Source organism: Periplaneta americana, chromosome 4 (assembly GCF_040183065.1).
Source record: "Periplaneta americana isolate PAMFEO1 chromosome 4, P.americana_PAMFEO1_priV1, whole genome shotgun sequence".
NCBI classification, from domain to species: Eukaryota; Metazoa; Arthropoda; class Insecta; order Blattodea; family Blattidae; genus Periplaneta; species Periplaneta americana.
This window is the reverse complement of record NC_091120.1, coordinates 160160854-160180442: the sequence shown is the minus strand read 5'-3', so window position 1 is coordinate 160180442 and position 19589 is coordinate 160160854. Positions and strand designations below refer to the sequence as shown.

The window sequence follows — 19589 nt, the reverse complement described above, 5'->3', positions numbered from 1 at the left end:
GGTAAAAGTGTTTGTATATTTTATCTGTCAGTTTTCATAGTAAATGTAAAAATGGAAAATAGTTAAAATTACACCGTCAAGTACAATGCAACATTATAGCAGGGTGTCTACTGGTCATGAAAGTCATGAAAAAGTAATGAAATTGAACAGGTGGCCGTCTCTTTCTTCTCGTAATACAGGTGTAAGAGGTCAACGAACTCAGATCTGTCCACAGTATAGAGAACATACAGTAAGGACACCTAAGCCATTTCGTGGGAACAAATTCTGAGTGCGCATGTCACGAAACCGGGTGTATTATCTGGAACCTCCACCAGATGGCTCTCCATCTGCAACAGGCTGGCATAATTTAATATTAAATGAAAATATTCATTACTCATCATTTAACAATTTTAAAGACATGAGGTAAAGGAATGACAATATAACCATGATAATAATTACTTCCGTATGCAATCATCATGAAAATATTCAATAATTGACGCTAACGTTCAAGTCACTGTTTGAGGCTTATGTTGGTAAAATTGATCCAAGTACAACATAATACATCATGGCGTCCGTTGCTGTGAAGTGCGAACAAGAACATCAACAATGGATATAAGTATTTTGACTTCCTAGCGACATCATATTAATGATAGATAATATACATACAAGATTATTCGTATTACTGACCAATAAAATAAATAAATAAATAAATAAATATTTTACTAATATTTTGATAGTGATTTGATACTAGCGACATAGTTGGATTCATTGAGAACTAGACCTTACTGAGCTTGAATTTAGTACCAACAACATCAAAGGAGCCGACAAGAATTGTCCCTACTGATTCTTCTTATACTGTGGTCTGTCTGTCTTACTGAACTACCTCCCATCTTTCTTTCTGGCTACAATGTTGCAAGCTGGTCATATCGGTCAGTGGCTTCAAATTCGTGGTTTTAAATTAAATTTACACGAAAACCGTCCACGCTATTGAAGTACGCCAGAGGAATAAATTATTCTTTATACATCTTGATTACACAACTTTTAACACTATTTCACTTTGGAAAACATATTATATATCTTTCACGTGTTAAATTTTATGTTACCTTGTTAACATGTTTCGACCTGCTATTGGCCATCATCAGAACTGGTTGTTGCTGGTCTTGGGCCCTTTGTTTTGTTTCCTGTGTGAGTGTGTAACCTAACCTACATAAACATACCCCCACAGGAAACAAAACAAAAGGCGCCAAGACCAGCAACAGCTAGTTCTGATGATGGCCAATAGCAGGCCGAAACATGTCAACAAGGTACTACGCGACCAAGGCGGGAACCGTTTTCTTTGGTGGCGCTGCGATTCGCTTCATAACACAGGCCGTGTTGTAAAGTCCGCATCAGATGCAAAATGAAGCACATGCTGAACTGCGCTCTTGTTTCATTATTATTAACACGCTTTATATGTTATATGTTCGTATATATAGTTAACTTTATTGTTTAGTTTTATTTTATCACATTTATAGCCTACACATAGGAATCTATTCAGAAAACACACCACAACATCGGTGTTCGTAAAGGAGGGAACATGAATCGAAAGTAACGTAAACTAAAGTAGGTATTGTATTTCATACAATATTGTATTTGATACGCATTTCTTACCTCAGCATTTTAAAGTGGTCGGACTCCGGACATCATATATGAGGAAAGCACCCGGTATAAAACCATCACTACCACCAGCATGGGCTACTATAAGTCGTTGACCTGCACTGATATTTGTATGAACACCTGACATATTTACGTCTTGCCAACATTTGTGGACAGTGTAACGAGTATGGAATCATATTTCGTCCAGGTAAATAACGGGCTACTTTATCAGAGCGTTCTATTAGATATTTCCTTTTATCTGTACAGTTTTTTAATGCAAACCCTATTGATAGTATGAGTTTTCGTAAAGTTTCCTTGCACCCTTTAAAACCTATCTCTCTCTTACAAAATTTATGCAACTTTCCTAATGTTGAAAGCTCTCTGTAGAGACTATTGGGACCAGATCGAAAAGCTAGGTATTGGATGTGACGACTCCTGCAGTAAACATACGCAGCGAGCACCAAGTTCCTCATTCAGCCACGACGAGTCTCGCCTTGGTCGCGTAGTAACATAATAGTAATATGCGTTACAAGAGCGGTATGTTGAAGTTTTCATGTTCGAGGAAAAGTTTGAAAAAGCGAAACGTAGTTGAGCTTTTTTAATTTCCGAGAATTGAAAGAAAACATACCGCTCGTGTATCGTACATTATGTTGTGCGAAGATCGTTTATTACGAGTACATACCTGAAAGATGAATTTCTAATTAGTTGCAATGAAATCTCCATCTTGGTTTCTGTTCAATGACGGCAAATTTGCAAAACAAAAATATCTATCTTCAACATTGTTGCTTTAAAATGTTTTCTGTGTTTACTATACTCCAGCAGACCGTGATATACGTCTGTCTTTTTTTTCACCCAGTCTATGATGAGTCTGGAATCTTGTTGATTTTTTCACGGCTTCCTTAATGTTACATGCATCACGAATGCAGTAACTTTAGTGGAGTTGTAGAGTTTACTTAATTTTTGCAAATATTTAAAAACAATAATTAACAGTGCAATTTAGGTGAAATTGCAGTGGGAAGTTTCCAATTTATAATTATTACTATATTGAACGTCTCTAAAAATAATATGTTAAAAGCCTAAAGGAGTAAAATCAATATGTCACTTAAGCGGTAAGAAGAGGGAAATTGTTATGTGTGTTAGGTTGGGAATACTGAATGTGGAATTTTAGACTTTCCGCGGATTGGTTTTGTGCGGAAACCAAGCAAATACGCACGATCTCGCACAAAATTTAACATGTGAAACATATATATATATACGTTTTCCAAATTATTCTTTATTAGATTTTCAATCGATATGGACAAAAATCACGATCCTACTCGAAACAGTTACTGAACAAGAGGGTGTTAAACATTTAGGGGAAAACATTTTTTTCTTAAAAAAAACTATCAACTTTCCACCAACATAGTATTACACTTTTTTCGTAATATACACAACATGAGCTATTCGCTCTGAAAATCTGCAGGGTTATTTCACTTCCATCCTGTATAATTATTCCGAATTACTTGTGTAACAATAGCATGTACAGTAGGTATGTTCGATGTATTTATGTATTAATTTATGTGCCTATTACTCAATACTGAGTTCTCAGCTGTCATTGGCTGTAAGCACGTTTATATATATAATAAATGGTTACAATTCACTCTGTGATTTGCTCTAATTTGTCACACTGCTTTATGGCACGAACAGACATAACTTCAAAAGTAAATTCAATAAAAGAAATGATTCCTAGAAACACAATAGTGAATGAAATTAATTGACCGCAGTTCGATTCCGTGGAGGCGTAAATAGTTTTCTGCTCTCACTTCCATTGATTGCTTCTGGCGTTCTGCCAGTTCCCCAGACAATGGCCCGTATCCTCGGAAGCAGAGCGACGTATGTATCTTCTTCGTAGGTCAATTCTCTGTCAACTTCGTTCCCTAGCAACAGCGGTAGCCGCATGATAAGACTGCGCGAAAGTCTTCCAGGTTTGACTCCATTATGCCAGTTCCACCGGAACAAGAATGAAAACTAAATAACAATAATTGCAATTCAGAGCCACCTACATAGAAAGTCGGAGCCTTGGGTCGACAACACTGTAAAGAACTGTCAAACGGAAGTCTATGATACAAAATCAAGCGTTTGTAGCTATTAATGTCGATGTTCAATGTAATGAATTTTATAACATACGTGTGTGTCGATGAAATTACGTTCGCAGTCGTAGCAAAGACTGCCTCCGTGGTCTGTTGGTCAGCATGCTGGCTTCCAGATCAGGAGGTCCCGGGTTCGATTCCCGGGCTCGGCTCTAGGTGAATTTTTCTTGAAGAAGAGGAATTATCTGGGTGTCTAGAGCAGGGAGCGTCAAGTGACTACACTCTCGTGCATACGTACAAGCCCTCAAGCCCTGACGTACGGCTGCGGGCAAGGGTAGCTGCTTCCACAGCGGCGGAGCTGAGAACTTGTATGTGAACCGAATTTGTGATAAGAATATACATTACTTTCAACTTTTAATTGAAGTACACTTCAGTGTTAATTGCACTGTACTGAAAACAGTACTCTACACAATTTGGTACAATTAGCTATATTTGCATGTTTGCACAATAATGAAACAAAACAAAATATACACTTTTATACAGATTAACATACTACGAAATAAAACTGTTCGCTGTTTGTCTTCTTCTCATTGCTATACAGTTCAATTAACAAAGTAAAACAACAGTACAGCCGTTATTATTCAAATACAATTCTCTAATAACAATACTTTTTCTTATACATCAGAGATCCGCGGCGATTTTTGCAGTTTTCTGTTAGTAAACAGTTTTTCAATTCGCAGAGCTATTGTTTTAGTACCACCCAATCGCAAACATGCTTTCAAGTGTTCATCACTTAATTGGCTTCTGTGACGTGACTTTGTAAATTTCGTTAAAGAAAACAGTGTTTCGCATACGTAGGTTGTCCCGAACATGCTCAACGTTCTTGCAGCGAGAAGTATACAAATGATTAATACATTTTCTGTTTTGATACATATCCTTTAGCTCAATATTGCTTTATAAATCAAGTATTTCTAATTTTAGTTCAGCAGAAATATCCAGGACACTCACTGAAAAAGGTGTTGCAAATATCTTAAATTGTTGTTCAAGTTTTCTAATATCCTGAAATCTACGTTCGAAGTCTTCGCATAATTGTTGCATTATTCTTCTAGTCTATATCCTTTCATGTCCAAGGCTTCTAACAGGTTTCCCATGTACATCCACACATAAGCAATTTCATTTCTAAGTGCAAGAAAACGTTTCAGAACTTTTCCTCGACTTAACCACCTTACCTCGGTATGGCACAGTAAATCCCCATACTCACTGTTAATATCATCCAGCAGTGCCCTGAACTCCATGTGATGAAGTCCTTTAGACCTTATGAAATTATTTGTTCGCACAACAACATCCATTACATTGCTAAGGTTCATGTTTTTAGCACATCAATTTTCCTGGTGCAAAATGCAGTGCACAGGTGCCCCCAAGCGACCTCTATAGACTCCACCACTGATAGGCTGCAGTGTACAACTGTACTGCCCGCAGTGGAAGCCCTAAGCAGGCCTGTATGCCCTCTCGCGATCTTGACTCGACCTGGCGGAGCCTGGTCTAGAGTCTGGAAATTTGTATGAATGTGAGTGTGATTGTGAGTGTGCCGGGTTAATATTAATTAACCAATCATCACAAATATAAAAATACATCAGGACTGTCGCTGGGCAGAAAAACTGAACACACGTTTCAGAGGCACATTGTTGACTAGTAACTCCATCTGTTAGCACAACCATAAAGCATCTAATAGATGCTATACAGTTACCAACAACGAAAAAAAAATCGTAGCAAATGTTCATTGATTATGTATTACTAATTATGTGCCTATTGGCAATAAAAACAAGAGAATAAATGGAAATAAAATGGCTGTAGTCTTTGAATAATTTTAAGGTTATTGATGACAAAGTGAATGTTAATTCTTTGATTTATTAAGATATTAAATATTTTACAAACTACATGCTTATATTATTATGGATTTATTTTTCTTCTTAAATATTAATTACATTTTTATAGTTTTAATTGAGGCTTGTGGCCCAGCAGAAATGTTGTTCCAACCAAGTTGTAGAATTTCGCCTGCTATACAGGGTGTCCCATTTATCTTGTGCACCTATTATAACTTCGCATTCGTGCCCGACCTCATGTCGCGCCTCGCACACGGAGCACGCCGTTTATAGTGGAGAGCGAGAAAAGGAAGGGATCCTGTTCACTAACACAAGTAACGCACACTACAGGGCCATTCTAAATAGGTTCCTTACTCCTAAACAAGTACAGTATACTTCAGGTTAGCAGTGTTTATGATATTATGCACTAGACCTACTAGTTGAAATAAAGGTGCCTAAAACAAGTACGAAACTACAGTAGTGGGTAGAGAAATTCAGAAGACAGACAGTCTAAGTTGCGACATAATTGTGTAAAACATAGAGTCAGGACAGAGACAAGCAAGAATTCGTACAACAAGTGCCAGTCCGAATGAACTGTTGATTTCTGATGCATAGAATACTGGGGAGAGGTTATGTACTTAATGAGCCAAAAACATTTTAATAGAAGTAACTTAGTATCAAACGACAGTACGAAATATTTCATTCCTATAAACATAGAGAAGTCGAGAAAAACAACCTACAAAGCATCCAGAACTTCAAAAATTGCAGCTAGACTTTATTTTTGTTGGGCAATATGTAAGTGATCCGTTCTTTTCATTAATGAAACTCACAAAACCACGTTTAAGATCAAGATTATCCGATGATATGTAGGCTATATTTCGTTTTTCCGCTGGAAATAATGTATTCCCAGACATGTGTGTATGTGTGTGTGTCTAATGTCTATCCATTTCACTTTGCGTAGTTCGGGTTCCGCATACTGCGGATAGATGGCAGGACAGTGACCCATTTTCAAATTGCATACCACTTCGGCGGATCACGTTACTGTTCTCCAACCAGGAGATCAACCGTGAAAGGAATGTGCGTACTATTGCGTCATCTATTGAAGCGAAGTAGATAGATAATATTACCGTTATAACGTCAGTTTAAAAAACATGCGCTTTCCTGAATATGTTATTTCCTGTATGGAGGGATTAAAAGACCAGGAGATTAACCGTGATCTAATTTTGTAACATGGGTAGTATAAGTATGTATCAGTGTTACTGTTTGTGCTCTGAGAGATAACCAATGGAGATGCGTCTACCCATGTGTGTGATCTTATGACATCTTACGACATCAACATTCATTCATAGCATCACCCCGCTCAGTCTCATTCCCCTGAGACTTTCTCGTGGTTGGAGTACAGTATGTATGATGTGCATCTGTGAAGAGTTATGTCGTGTACTAGGGTGAGTGTATGTTAAATGTTCGTGTAGGGATGGGTGAGGAGGAGGATGATGAAGGTGAGGAAGGAAGAAGGGGAAACCAGACATAACAAGGTTCGTTTCAGAGCCCAATGGAATATGTCGTTTTGAATTCGATGAGGGTTCGTTAAGTACAAGTGATTTTCAGACAGTGCATTGCTGGATTAGAGAGCGCAAGTTTTATATATGCAGTTCTGTAAATTGCATTCTTCTATAAAAATGTTAACTGCGTATTGTGAAATGAATTTTTTATTCTAGAAAATATAATTTTCCATTCTTTATACCACAACGTATGACCATGCGATAAATAAAATAAAATTCAAATACTGTCAAACCTGTTTTACTACAAGCGTGAAAATTAAACCGTAATTTGCTCACCCCTGTTTTGCTTTGTATGTGGCCGACAGAAGCAGATCACTCTAGCCAGACAACATATACCGAACGTTGCAGCACACAAAATCATTCAAGTGCTCTTTTCTTGAAATCTCTGTTCTACATCGATAATAATTGTGGATCATACTACACAATCGTTCAGAAATTATTTATTTCATGTTCTCCATAGGTCAGATATAGCAAACAAGTGTGCAGCGAAAACAAACAATATAGCGTCTGAAATATATGGCCAAGCAACAACAAACGAGGAAATAAATTAATTGGACAGGTTAAGCCTCAAAACATCGAAATGAATAGAAAGAGTATACATTAATATATGATTTATTTATGTATTACAATCTCCAGCTCCATTTTTAATTTTGTACACAGGGGGCAAAAAAAAAAAAAAAAAAAAAAAGGCACAAAATTAGAAATACTTTATTTTCGGAAATAGATAACATTAATTCATAATGAATGCACTGTTGGGAAGAGTAGACTTAAAGAAGAGCAGGACTTTTTATTATGTTTTTTGAGGCTCAATTAAAATTTTATGGAGGTCAATACACAATGATGCGAAAAATGTGGTTTTTGAAGAAACTGTATTAGGCTACTTCAAAATGCAGAAACTGAATGTTGGCAAAATTAATAATAATTAATAACTTTTCAAATAATCAAAATTAAAAATGATGCTCTATGTGACCGCCACCCGCACAACCATTTGTAGGCGTCTTCTCCATCGTCCAATAGCATTGGATATGTCTTTGATCAAGCCGATCCCAACAAGAAGGCGTTGTCTTAAATGTTAAATATTACGAATTCTTGGTGTTTTTTTTTTTGACTCCATACAAAATAGTCGATAGGATTAAGATCTCGTTTGAAACTCTAGCGGAAATCATCAGAGAATCTGAGAAATGCGATCTTTCACGCAATAATCTCTCAGGAGGGATATCATGTCCGTATCTTGCTAATCAATCGTTGTACACTTGAAACAGACCATTCTCGCTGAGCGTAGTTCCTTACAATTTGACGGGCAGATGAATTATTATATTGGTGCAAATGTTTAATGAAAATCTCGTCTTCGTTCGTTAAGAGACCCATTATTCACAAAATGAGAACTCAAAACGGAAGAAAACAAATGATGATAGCACAACAAACGGCTTGGCCTGCTGAACTCGTAAGGCCATAATGCTTAGTTCGGCATAAACGATCGATTTTGCACTGCCTTACAAAAAAATAAAAAATAATGTTTAATAAATGGTAAAAAATAAAATATTACAGTACTTTCCCGGTCTAAAAGGACTGTGAAATAAACTTTCAAGTGAAATCACTAGCTACTGGAATATAACCATTTAAATGTTGTGCCTTTTTTTCTTTTTTTGGTCCACTGTCTATTTGGCAAGCCATAATGATCAAAGCTGCAGTGATCATTTTGTGAAGTTAACATGATATTTATTTTAAATATTTGAAATACTATCTCATTTTATTGATTTTTATTAGTTCTATTAGTTCGTTTTATTCGAGAAATAGCCCTAGCAAATACAACTCGTAGTTTTTAAGGTAAATCAGCTCGTCACTAACTTCACCGACTCGTGAACATCAATAAGTTCAACAACACTCTTGGTACATGTGATAAATTCTACTTTGGATTTAATGCACCTATATATTGCAACTTTATGTAGCGTGAAAACCAAGGCTTTTAATAAATTGTGAATAGGGAAGGATTTCTAGTTGTTCCAAACTTTAAAGAAAAATCCTGTATTTAAAAGAAATGTAATTAATTTATTCACAGAACACCAATATTTTCCCGTATTCTGGAACTTAAGCATTTTCAGATATTCTTTCTAAGGTACCGTAAATACTCTTAGGAGACTTACTAAAAAGTTACCAAATTTCTAAAAACTCATGTAGAATAGCCTACCATAATTATAAGTTACCTCTTCCAGTCCAAAAATTTACTACTTAGTACTAAAAAGTACTATGTACTTGAATTTTATGTTTTACATACCTCATCTCGTATTATAATGATGTTGTCCGTACCACCGATTTCTGTAACACAAGAACATAATTCATAGTAAAGGCAATTTATATGGAGGTATATGACTTACTTACTGGGGTGGACATGTAGTATCCTTAAGCATTCCAGGTAAGATTGGTTTCTGTGAACCCGTGATACGGAATGCGTTGCGTACAAACTGTGCTATCCGGGTGGTCACACCATCCGCTATATTACCCTTTCTTCCCAAACTATAAAATCCAGTATACCATACATTTCGTGGTGGTTTCTCATACCTCACATATCTACATGAAAAGTCATGTCCCCGGCAAGTAAGAACCTGGAGGGGAGGGGGGGGGGCTCTGGTGCTTCTTATGCAGATCTACGACTCATCTAAAATCCATCACCACTGACATCTACCAATCTTTTGACAAATCGCAAGGACCACCCACCATGGCAGACGATCGATTCGGCGTCATGTAAACATAGTTGAGGCCTTATTTTTCGAAACGGAGATGATCATGAAAGAGAACTTGTGATGAGTATACGTAGAATTTCAGAAAAATTTTGCAGTGTTAGAAGTCGGTCAAAGCATTGTCCTCTCTTCTTAAAATATGTTTACACATTTTGAATGATTTTAGCTTACTGTGTATGTATTATTTTACTGCGTCCATTTTCATCATCACTATCATTATTTCGAGACAGAGACTCCCAAGGACGCTAAAGATAACGAATGGTTTACTCTTTAACTAATCTCAACACAAAACTTAGTTTCAACTCGTAAGCAAAGGATAGGCCTACTAACTAGTCTCTTCTTCTAGTAATGTGTTGCAACCGCGCTTGTGTTCTTGTAGCTCTCGTGCCGATACTATTCTCTGGCTCCAACCTCGACAGATACGATCCCTTCCCACTGGCTGAAACATCAGTGAACGAACAGTCTCGGACTCTTCCGAGCTCGATGGGAATCTGTACTACAACACCTCAATTTCCTACGCACTCTCCAAAAGTATAATAACTAACAGAGATCTTATTCAAGAGAGTGCAGACTGCCTGAGTAGACTCCACCTTCTACCGGACAACACCTTATTTAATCTTAAAGAGGGTTTCCTCGCTGTACGGAAAGTTAGATCAAGATTACGAGATCTCGAATTCAAGAAATGGTGTGAACTACCCCACAAAGGAAAGGGCGTTGAACTCTTCGCGGAACATCCCCATGCTAATCGCTGGATAACTCATCATAAAGGCCTAACATGCAGCGAGTGGGGTGACGCTCTGAAGATGGCTGGTAGCGTAGCAGCAGTTCGTGCCATACCTGGAAGGATCATGAACAACCGCTGCCGTCATTGCAGCAGCGAGATAGAAACTCTCCCACACGTCCTCGGTTCTTGCCCGCATGGCGAGACTTTGCGCAATATCAGACACCACAAAGTAAGAAGCGCCATTGCTCAAGCAATACGTAATAGGAGGTTTACTGTTTTCGAAGAGGTTCATGGTCTATCAACCACCGGCAGGATAGATATGATCGCTTCCCGGGACCATCAGAGAGATTTTTTAATTGACTCTACTGTTCGTTTCTAAACTTGCAAGAGCCAACCGCAAGATGTCCATAAGGAGAAACAATTCATCTATGAACTAACAATCCTGTATTATCAAGAGAAATATCAATTACAACAGATAGAAGTAATAGGCATGATGGTCGGAGCAAGAGGATCCATCCCGAAGCAGTTTGTTAATTTTTGCAAGGTTTTTCATTTGCCTTCATCTATAATTACCAATGTTTGTTTACTTGCGTTGAAAGGTTCGGTTGCATTGTTAAGAAATCACCTCAGATAAGATATTTCACTGTAATTTATTTTTTTCTCTTTCTTGCATCGGTTTTAAATGCATAACAAATTATCCATGTAATATGTACTATTCAAAATTTTGTTTTGTAAATGGTATATTGTCTTCTAGGCAATCCCTATTTAGGGAAAATGTTTGATAATAATTAGTCAAATGTTCAAGTAATATTAAGTTGCTTTTGCAATATTTTAATCAAACGTTCACATAGCACCTCTTCATCGCTATTTGTAATCTTATTTCATTGCAGGCCGAGCCAGCGCTAATGTACGACTCCGTACATGTATTTGCTAAAGGGTTGGCAGCCCTAGACCGAGGCCACGTCCTCAAACCTGCTAACCTCTCCTGTGAATTGGAGCAACCCTGGGACGACGGTCTGAGTCTCTACAACTATATCAACGCGGTGAGTAACTGCAAGAATATTTCTAAAGATAATTGGACTAGATAATTCTCCAGAAGAACTACACCAAAGGAAGGACATTTTCCCACCCTCACCACTTCTTATTAACTTAACACGCGGGAGGTTCAGGACGCAATAAGCCTACTAGGGAAACGGGTAATTTCCCTAGTAATTCGTCCTGGACCTCTGGCAGTTATGCTAGGAGGAATTAATAGAGGAGGAAGGGAAATGTACCTCCATTTGTGTAGTTCTTCTGGAGAATTACCCAGGACTATTTCAGAAGCAGACTTTTGTGTATTCTACCGAAATGTTAAAGATGTTAAGGTACAATACGTGATGGAATACAAGTCAACGGTGAAGAGTTTTCCATTGTCGGAAGAAGAATTTGTCTAATAGTTGGATTTTTCCGTGGTTCCGGGAGGAATCTGCAGAAGTGTGATGATCTTTTCGGAAAGTCTTAAATCTTATGCTGGATTATTTATTGATTAGTCTATGTTTTACTTATTTTCTCTCGGTGTTGTCACTTTTCTCGGTCCACTAATTTTACTAGTTTCTGCTTTCAGTTTATTTATACAACTATTTCTTTACCTTCCGTAATCATAATAATGATTTTATTGACGATTCATTACTAAAATAATAAACCGTAATTTTCTTTTAAACATTAACTTCGACATAATGGAAGCTAATATTGACGAAAGTATAACATTTTACTTTTTTTACACCTATCGGTTTTTATTAATAAGAAGAAAACATGAATAATATTTCTATCCGGAAGCATACTCAGCTATTTCTTACCAATGATTATTATTGTCGCACTAACATTAGTTATCCAACTTTCATTATTTACTTGCATGTTGTTTTATGATCTAGATCAGGCCTGCACAAGGTTTGCGCTCTCCGAGCCGGCTCACAACTCATGAGCGGAATGCAGATATTAGCTGCGCTCAGTATAGGGTGGACTGGAAGAAGGGGTGATCTCGTACAAAATAAACACAAAAGGAAGTACTAGTACGAGTGTTTATGAAATGAATTCCCGTACAGTGTTTGCAAAACTATCTTGGACCATTATTAATTTATAAAGAAATATTTATTTTACAGAAGTAATAGAAATTCTATAGCTACTTAAATGTACAATATCATTTACTGTAGTTATATTTTCATTTATCAGTACATCAAAACGAGGTTTTATGCTGTTGGCAGCTGAAAGGAACAGTAGCCTACTGATCATAATGAAACATCAGTTACAGATGTTCGATGTCTGCCTTTATTAAAGTTAATTATAGAAAACAGTTGCTCACAAATATAAATGTTGAGCCAAACATAACAATCATTTTTACAGCCAGCATGTGTAGTCGTGGATATTATTGCTAATGTTTAGTCTTGTAAAACTCAACCAGGCAAGTAGTATTATTCAAACGATCTTTAGCTCTTAGGTCACATTGAAGATCAATAAGTTCGAGCTGAAAATCGTCTTTTATGTTCCGTCTTTTAGATTCCACCATACTGTACTGTAGCAGTAGATAAGCAAAGTGAAACAGTTACTGAGAATAGGCCTACACACTGCACTCCACTAGATAACTGAGTGGTCGTTTCCCTTTCCTTTACCCTCAGCAAGTCTATGTCATTCTGACGTATCTTCCTCTCCGTTTCGGCGAGCGGTAAACGCCGCTCTCCCGCTCCGAAGGAGCGCGAGCACTCGTTGAGCGCTGTTTGTGCAGGCCTGATCTAGATATTAATGTAATAACTATGTAAGCAATTGTATTCAATTAGAATTAGAGTCTGGCTGGGCGGAAGAGAAGGCCTACTGGCCTTAGCTCTGCCAGAAAAAATAAATAAATAAATAAATAAATAAATAAATAATAATAATAACAATAATAATAATAATTATTATTATTATTAAAAACATAAACATAAAAATGAATGCATGGTGAACATTTTCGGACTTATCAGCTTCAGAGAAATGCAGTCATGCTCAAATCTGTATTGCAATAAAGCTCTAAAAGTAGCTCAGGCAACAGCGTATTTGTCTGCTGATCCGGAGCTGCGCTCGGGCGTGAGTTTAATTCCTTGTTGAGCTTATCCGAGGTTTTTTCAACTATGCTGTGAATGTCGTATAAGCCATGGGGAATTCCTGGCCTCATCTCACCAAATACCATGTCACTATAACAAATTCCATCGACTCAAAATAACCTAGTCGATGATACAGCATCGGCAAATAACGAACTAAAAATATTCTGCGCTGTTTAACAGATATAACGGCACGTAAAATACGTCATTCAGTTTCGGGAATGAAATTACAGTTGTGTTGGTTTGAATGTTTTATTTTCTTTCCACTGTGTTTGTCTTTATTTTAGTACGTAAAATTTTATTTAACTGCCTCTTTTGGTTTCATTTTGTAAATTGTATCCGTCTAGCTTTAAGACTAATGGGGGAGAGGTAATTACTTAAATCGGATACAGATGTATGTTCAACTATGTAAGCTAGTTTTAATCCTGGTAGAGTATAAGAGAAGGCCCTACGGACTTAACTCTGCCAGGTATTATTATTATTATTATTATTATTATTATTATTATTATTATTATTATTATTATTCTATGGCACAGTGCAAAATCCCAAAGATCCCATAGCATGTTGCACAATGCAAAATATTAAACAAAGTGTAAGATCATTCAAACGTCACTTCAAACATAAAATCGTTAATATTTGAGGTAGAAAAACATCACTGTTTTGGGTGAACAATGGGTTGTCTTATTTCTTACTTTTTGCATGTCCCTATTTATTATTTTGTTGATTAAAACAATGATTTTATTAGTTACTGTAGGAGAATGTTGGAGTTTCAGTCATGGTTCTATCATTGAATGTTTAGGATACAGCTGGTCGAATGCTGTTATGAAAGCAATAGGAGTCTTTCTCAAGGTCTGAAAAAAATTTTGAATTCTTAGCAATTTAAGAGAAAGCCCATGTTATAATTATGGAAATTTAATCACGAAATTTGGAGAAAATGGTCTTCTTACCGTCCTAAAGATCAGAAATAATCAACGATGTCAATGCCGCTGAAGGCTGGTTCACAATAAACCGGGAACGGAAACGAGAACGAGAACGAAAATAATGTTAACAAATATATTTATATGTGAGCATTCACAAGAGTTAATTGTGAATGCTCACATTTAAATACATTTATTTTAACAATATTTCCGTTCTCGTTCTCGTTGTTTCCGTTCCCGGTTTATTGTTGACCAGCCTCGAGCTGCTTCAGATATGTAATGAAATAAGGATAAATAATAATATGGAATTATAGTTTCAGTCAAGTGTCTAGGTCTCTTCAAATGAGTTAGAATACATAGGCTTACTGGGGAGTTAAAAGAAAAAAATCTTTGTATTCATATAAACTAAAACCAATGCTCGCACTAAAAGGAAGTGACAAACAGAAATTATACTATTTTCCTTTATTTGTGCTAGCAGAGACTCAACTTAATATTCATTTACTGAAAAAAAGTTTTCTGAACAGGCAAAGGATCGTTCTGTTCTTTCTTAAAGAAGTAAACACACTACATTGCAGTGGCCCTCAGGTTTTAATTCAATAAAGTCTTCATGATTTTAAAGTCACTGTATGGTGTGGCTTCACTTCGCAATTCATCATTGGTCAATATTTATTCCAAGATGACAACAATGAAATAATAGACTGTCGCAATAAACAGGGAGCATTAATACAATATGATACAGAACTTCGACATCCCTAGCCTGAGGAATCACGACCTGGAAAACATAACCTTCATGCAAGATGGTGCACCACCCTACACCCACATCTATGAAAAACAAATTAAGAATTATTAAGAATTAGCCACGAAATTCCGTGAAGGGCAAGGGCCTCCTGACTATGCAGGGTCGCTTGTCAAGCAGTTCCCGGTTAGCCACTCCGGGAACGATTGTCACTTTTGTAATGTAATAATTTTAAGATGCTGTCCGGGTTAACACTGAAGGATCCACTATTCACTAGTCACTGTTTGGGTTGCTAGTCACTTTGTGATGAGGTTCCATTGTTGCCGGTCTTTCGCTGTTCTTGACCATAGATGGTCGAATCTTGATCTAAGTTAGTCTGCCCACCTTGTCTTCTGTCTTCCAGCGTTGTGTTCCAAATAGTTCCACGAAATTTTGGCGATCGTGTCATCAATGAATACTGTCAAGCAATATGGCCTCCACAATCTCTAGAAGTCAATCCGACCGAGTTTTTGTTGTGGGGTTACCTTAATGCAGGGGTTCCCAACCGGTGTGTCGCGCAGTTCCAAGGAGCGTGTCGCGAAATTTTGTATTTGAAAAATAAATTTTATGCCATTCAGAAAGTCTCTTTACAACGCATTTTTTATTTGCAACGAAGTCTTTGATATGGAACATTTTATTTTGAGACAGACTTTACTAATTAAACGTGAACACCTGCAACAATGCTCAGTTCAGTTTTTCAACCATAAGACCACGTATACAGAAACTCTGTGCAACCCACCAAGCGCAGACTTCACATTAATTTAAATAAACGAGTTTTCAAAAACTATAATCTTTGATCGGACATCCAGCATAGACAAGTTTGGATTTTTAACACATACTTTTTTTTTCTAATGCCATTCAAGTTGCTGCTTGTTCTTTTAGAATTTTTGATTGCGTGTTAACATCTACCTATCTACAACACTACATAGAAGTTGTTATCGATGCTTTTTTCTGGCGAAACACGCTGAAACGGCGTTCCGGCACATTTTTGTTTCATTTTTCATCATGTAACCGAATAACTATGTTTTTAAAATAATTTTTCTTTGAATTCCGCTTAAACATTGAAAATCTTTGTTGGACGAAAAGGAGGTTAAAAACGACAAAATTCTCGTGCAGTGAACAGTAATCATCTCCCCGTCCGTTATAAAATATTCTACACAGAGTACTAGTTATTATATTATTATTATTATTATTATTATTATTATTATTATTATTATTACTATTAATAAAATCAAATAAGTGTGTCGCGATATCGTGGGCGTTCAGTGAAGTGTGTCGTCAGTCAAGAAAAAAGTTGGGAACCATTGCCTAAAAGAACTAGTTTTCTTGGCACACCCAACAAACCTAAAACAGCTTAAAAATACTATCTCGCAAGAAGCTCGGAATAGCTATTCCAAGACATTTTCTGCAAAATACCGTGCATGGTGTCACAGAAAGAATATGTTTTCAACGAGACATTTTCCCAATATTTTGCAAAAATCAAACCCCACTCTTTCATCAAAAGAGTGATGTCTTTTTTACATCAAATTTTAATTTGTATAATTCTCTGAAGCTTGGAGCGACTTTTTTATGACCTTATATAAGCCTATAGAAAGAAGTGGTAGGACAAAAGCTGCATCAGAACATTTTCTCTGAAAGCATCATAGGATATTTCGGGCCTCAAACACCAGTTCACCTGGTGAGAAGCTTTCAGCTGAGGAACGGTTTACTCCTGTTTTTCTGTAAACTCGGCCGGTGTTTTCATCTCACACTGCGATGACAAATCACGATCATTACAGCTTGAGTAATAACACTTTTAATAGAAAGTTTTCAAATTTTAAAATCGTGTTTCATAAAAATATGCAAGCAGGTTTTATTAGTGTCGGAAGAACTGAAAAAAAAGAACGTCTCGAGTATTCGGCCGCCTCATACATAAACGTCTTCTTTTCCCCATACCACCCTCAGAGCAAGAGATTGGGAGTTGGGGTATATTCAAAGAATAAATTAGTTCACGCGGGAGGGGTTGCAGGGTCTTCTAATTGACCTGTCTTCTTCTTATTTCTTCTCTTATAGGAGACTGAAAAATGGAAATGCCGGAAAAGTTCCAACTTCCCTCCCTCTTTCCACCCCCTTTAACTAAGAGTTTCTGATCTCAATCAAATTTCTTCAACTTTGTTTCACATTACAGCATAATTCATGTTCTCATAGGACAGAATCCATCACAAGAAATGAAGGAAACAAGAAGAAAGAGAAAGAAAACAATTCTGATTGGCTGCGTGCGAAAGGTTGGGTTCATTCCCTCCTCCAGAAAAATTGATTTCCCCTCGATATCAGCTTCCCCTTTTGGTCTTTTCTTTATTTTCCTTAATTATATCTTTTGCCAATTTATTGAGTCATTTTTCTTGGGTTCGCTTTATTTCTCCCATTCTTACTCCCGTATTATCCTTCTCGTTTACTGCCCCCACTCTATCAATGCTTCCCTCGTTCTAATTTGTTCTCAATTCCCTTCCTCTCTTCTCTCCACGCACTTCCTTAAATTCCTTTAATTGTGCCCTCCTCCAATTTATTAACTTTTTTTCTGGGTTCGTTTCTCTACAAGCGAAGATTATTATCATTCACTTCTCGGGTTAGTTTCGCTCCACAGATAGGAGTATTTGTAAGCCCTTAAAATGTCTACATCTGTATACAATTGTAACTAATTCTTTCAACACAAATGCAATAGGGAAATACTGTAGTGAAGTCACAGTAATTCGAACAGATCCTCTTTTTTTCTTCTTTTTTTACACAAGAGAATTTGACATTAATACTCCACACACAGGAGGTACACGTGGCTGCAAAGAGTGAAAAATGTGGCAATAAATTCAAGTAATATTCATTTAGTGTGTGTTTGCATTTAATGCCTACCCACTTCACTTAAAATGATTCGGGTTCCACATAATGCGGATAGATGCCAGTACTGTGATCCATTTTTCAAGTTGCACACCACTTCAGCGGGCCACGTTATGCATGATGTGTATCTGTGAAGAGTTACGTCGTGTACTAGGTGAGTGTATGTGTAAGTGTTCGTGTAAGTGTTCGTGTAAGTGTAATGTAGGGAATGGGTGAGGATGATGATGGTGAGGAAGAGAGAAGGGGAAACCCGTGCCGGCACGTAACCTACTCCTGTCCAATAGCACCAAGGGGGCCACCAGAATTAACGTCCGCATCCGACGGACGAATCACTATCAACAGTGACATAATTATGCCTTCTCATCATATGCACTTCCAGGCATATTGGTACACAATCTAGTGATTAGAAGTTGTGCACCGCAATCTCTCCTAGTCCCGATTTAGATAGGCTACATTAATTGAATTTGTGGACTGCAATCCGAACTAAAAGAATTAATTTCACATTGTCTTAAACGAAATGCGTCATGATTTAATACATAAAGAACAACAGCGCAAACAGACGCAAACACCTGCCTCTTTTTTAAATCAGTCGTATTCAATGAATGATACGCGTAACCCCAAGGGTTGTCTCGAGAGGTACACATCCCAACGACTTAGGTGTGTAAAAATGCTGACATATATGTATTTTATTATACTTGTTGATAATTATTACATTTTACATACAGGGCTCCTACAAAAAACCTTTCCGGTTTCGAGCACATGTAATTTACATGTAATCTGAGGTGCATGAAAATAGCACCAATGAAAAGAGAAACTCAAAAAGTTTAGTTGTGATAACACTATTTTCCTAGTTGGTAACACTGCCTCATAATAGCGCATATAATAGTTCTTTATGCAACAAGTAGATTATCTTTATGATTATAGTCATGAGCAATTTTCACGAGTGTTATAAGCTTATCCACGAGTTGGATACAACACTTCATGGAATCTTAGCATTATAAATTGTCCTATCCAACATTCACCTTTGCTGCCTGTTGTAGCTGGCAAGAAAACTCGTAGCAGACGACGATGACTTATTCAGCCGCTTAATTTTCAGCGACAAAGAGACATTCCATACGAGTGGGAAAATTAACAAGCACAACTGTCGTGTTTGGGGTACACAGAAACCTCACAGAATCATTGAACATGAGCGTGATTCACCAAAGGTGAATGTTTTCTGCTCGTTGTCACAACGAAAACTGTACGCACCTTTCTTCTTCATTGAGGTTACTGTGACTGGACATTCATATCTGGACATGTTGGAGCAATGGTTGGTGCCTCAACTTAGACAAGATCTCGATGACGATTTCATCT

At 37.1% G+C, this 19589-nt stretch overlaps 1 protein-coding gene across 3 annotated transcripts in view; it reads left to right on the top strand.

Moving 5' to 3' along the window:
• LOC138698374 (glutamate receptor ionotropic, kainate 2) overlaps nt 1–19589 on the top strand; it is a 546735-nt gene that overhangs the window by 404330 nt on the left and 122816 nt on the right. For all 3 annotated transcript variants that reach the window (XM_069824247.1, XM_069824245.1, XM_069824246.1), the window contains one exon: nt 11460–11612. In XM_069824247.1, coding sequence (XP_069680348.1) covers nt 11460–11612 — 153 coding nt within the window. The remainder of the gene's footprint in view (nt 1–11459; nt 11613–19589) is intronic.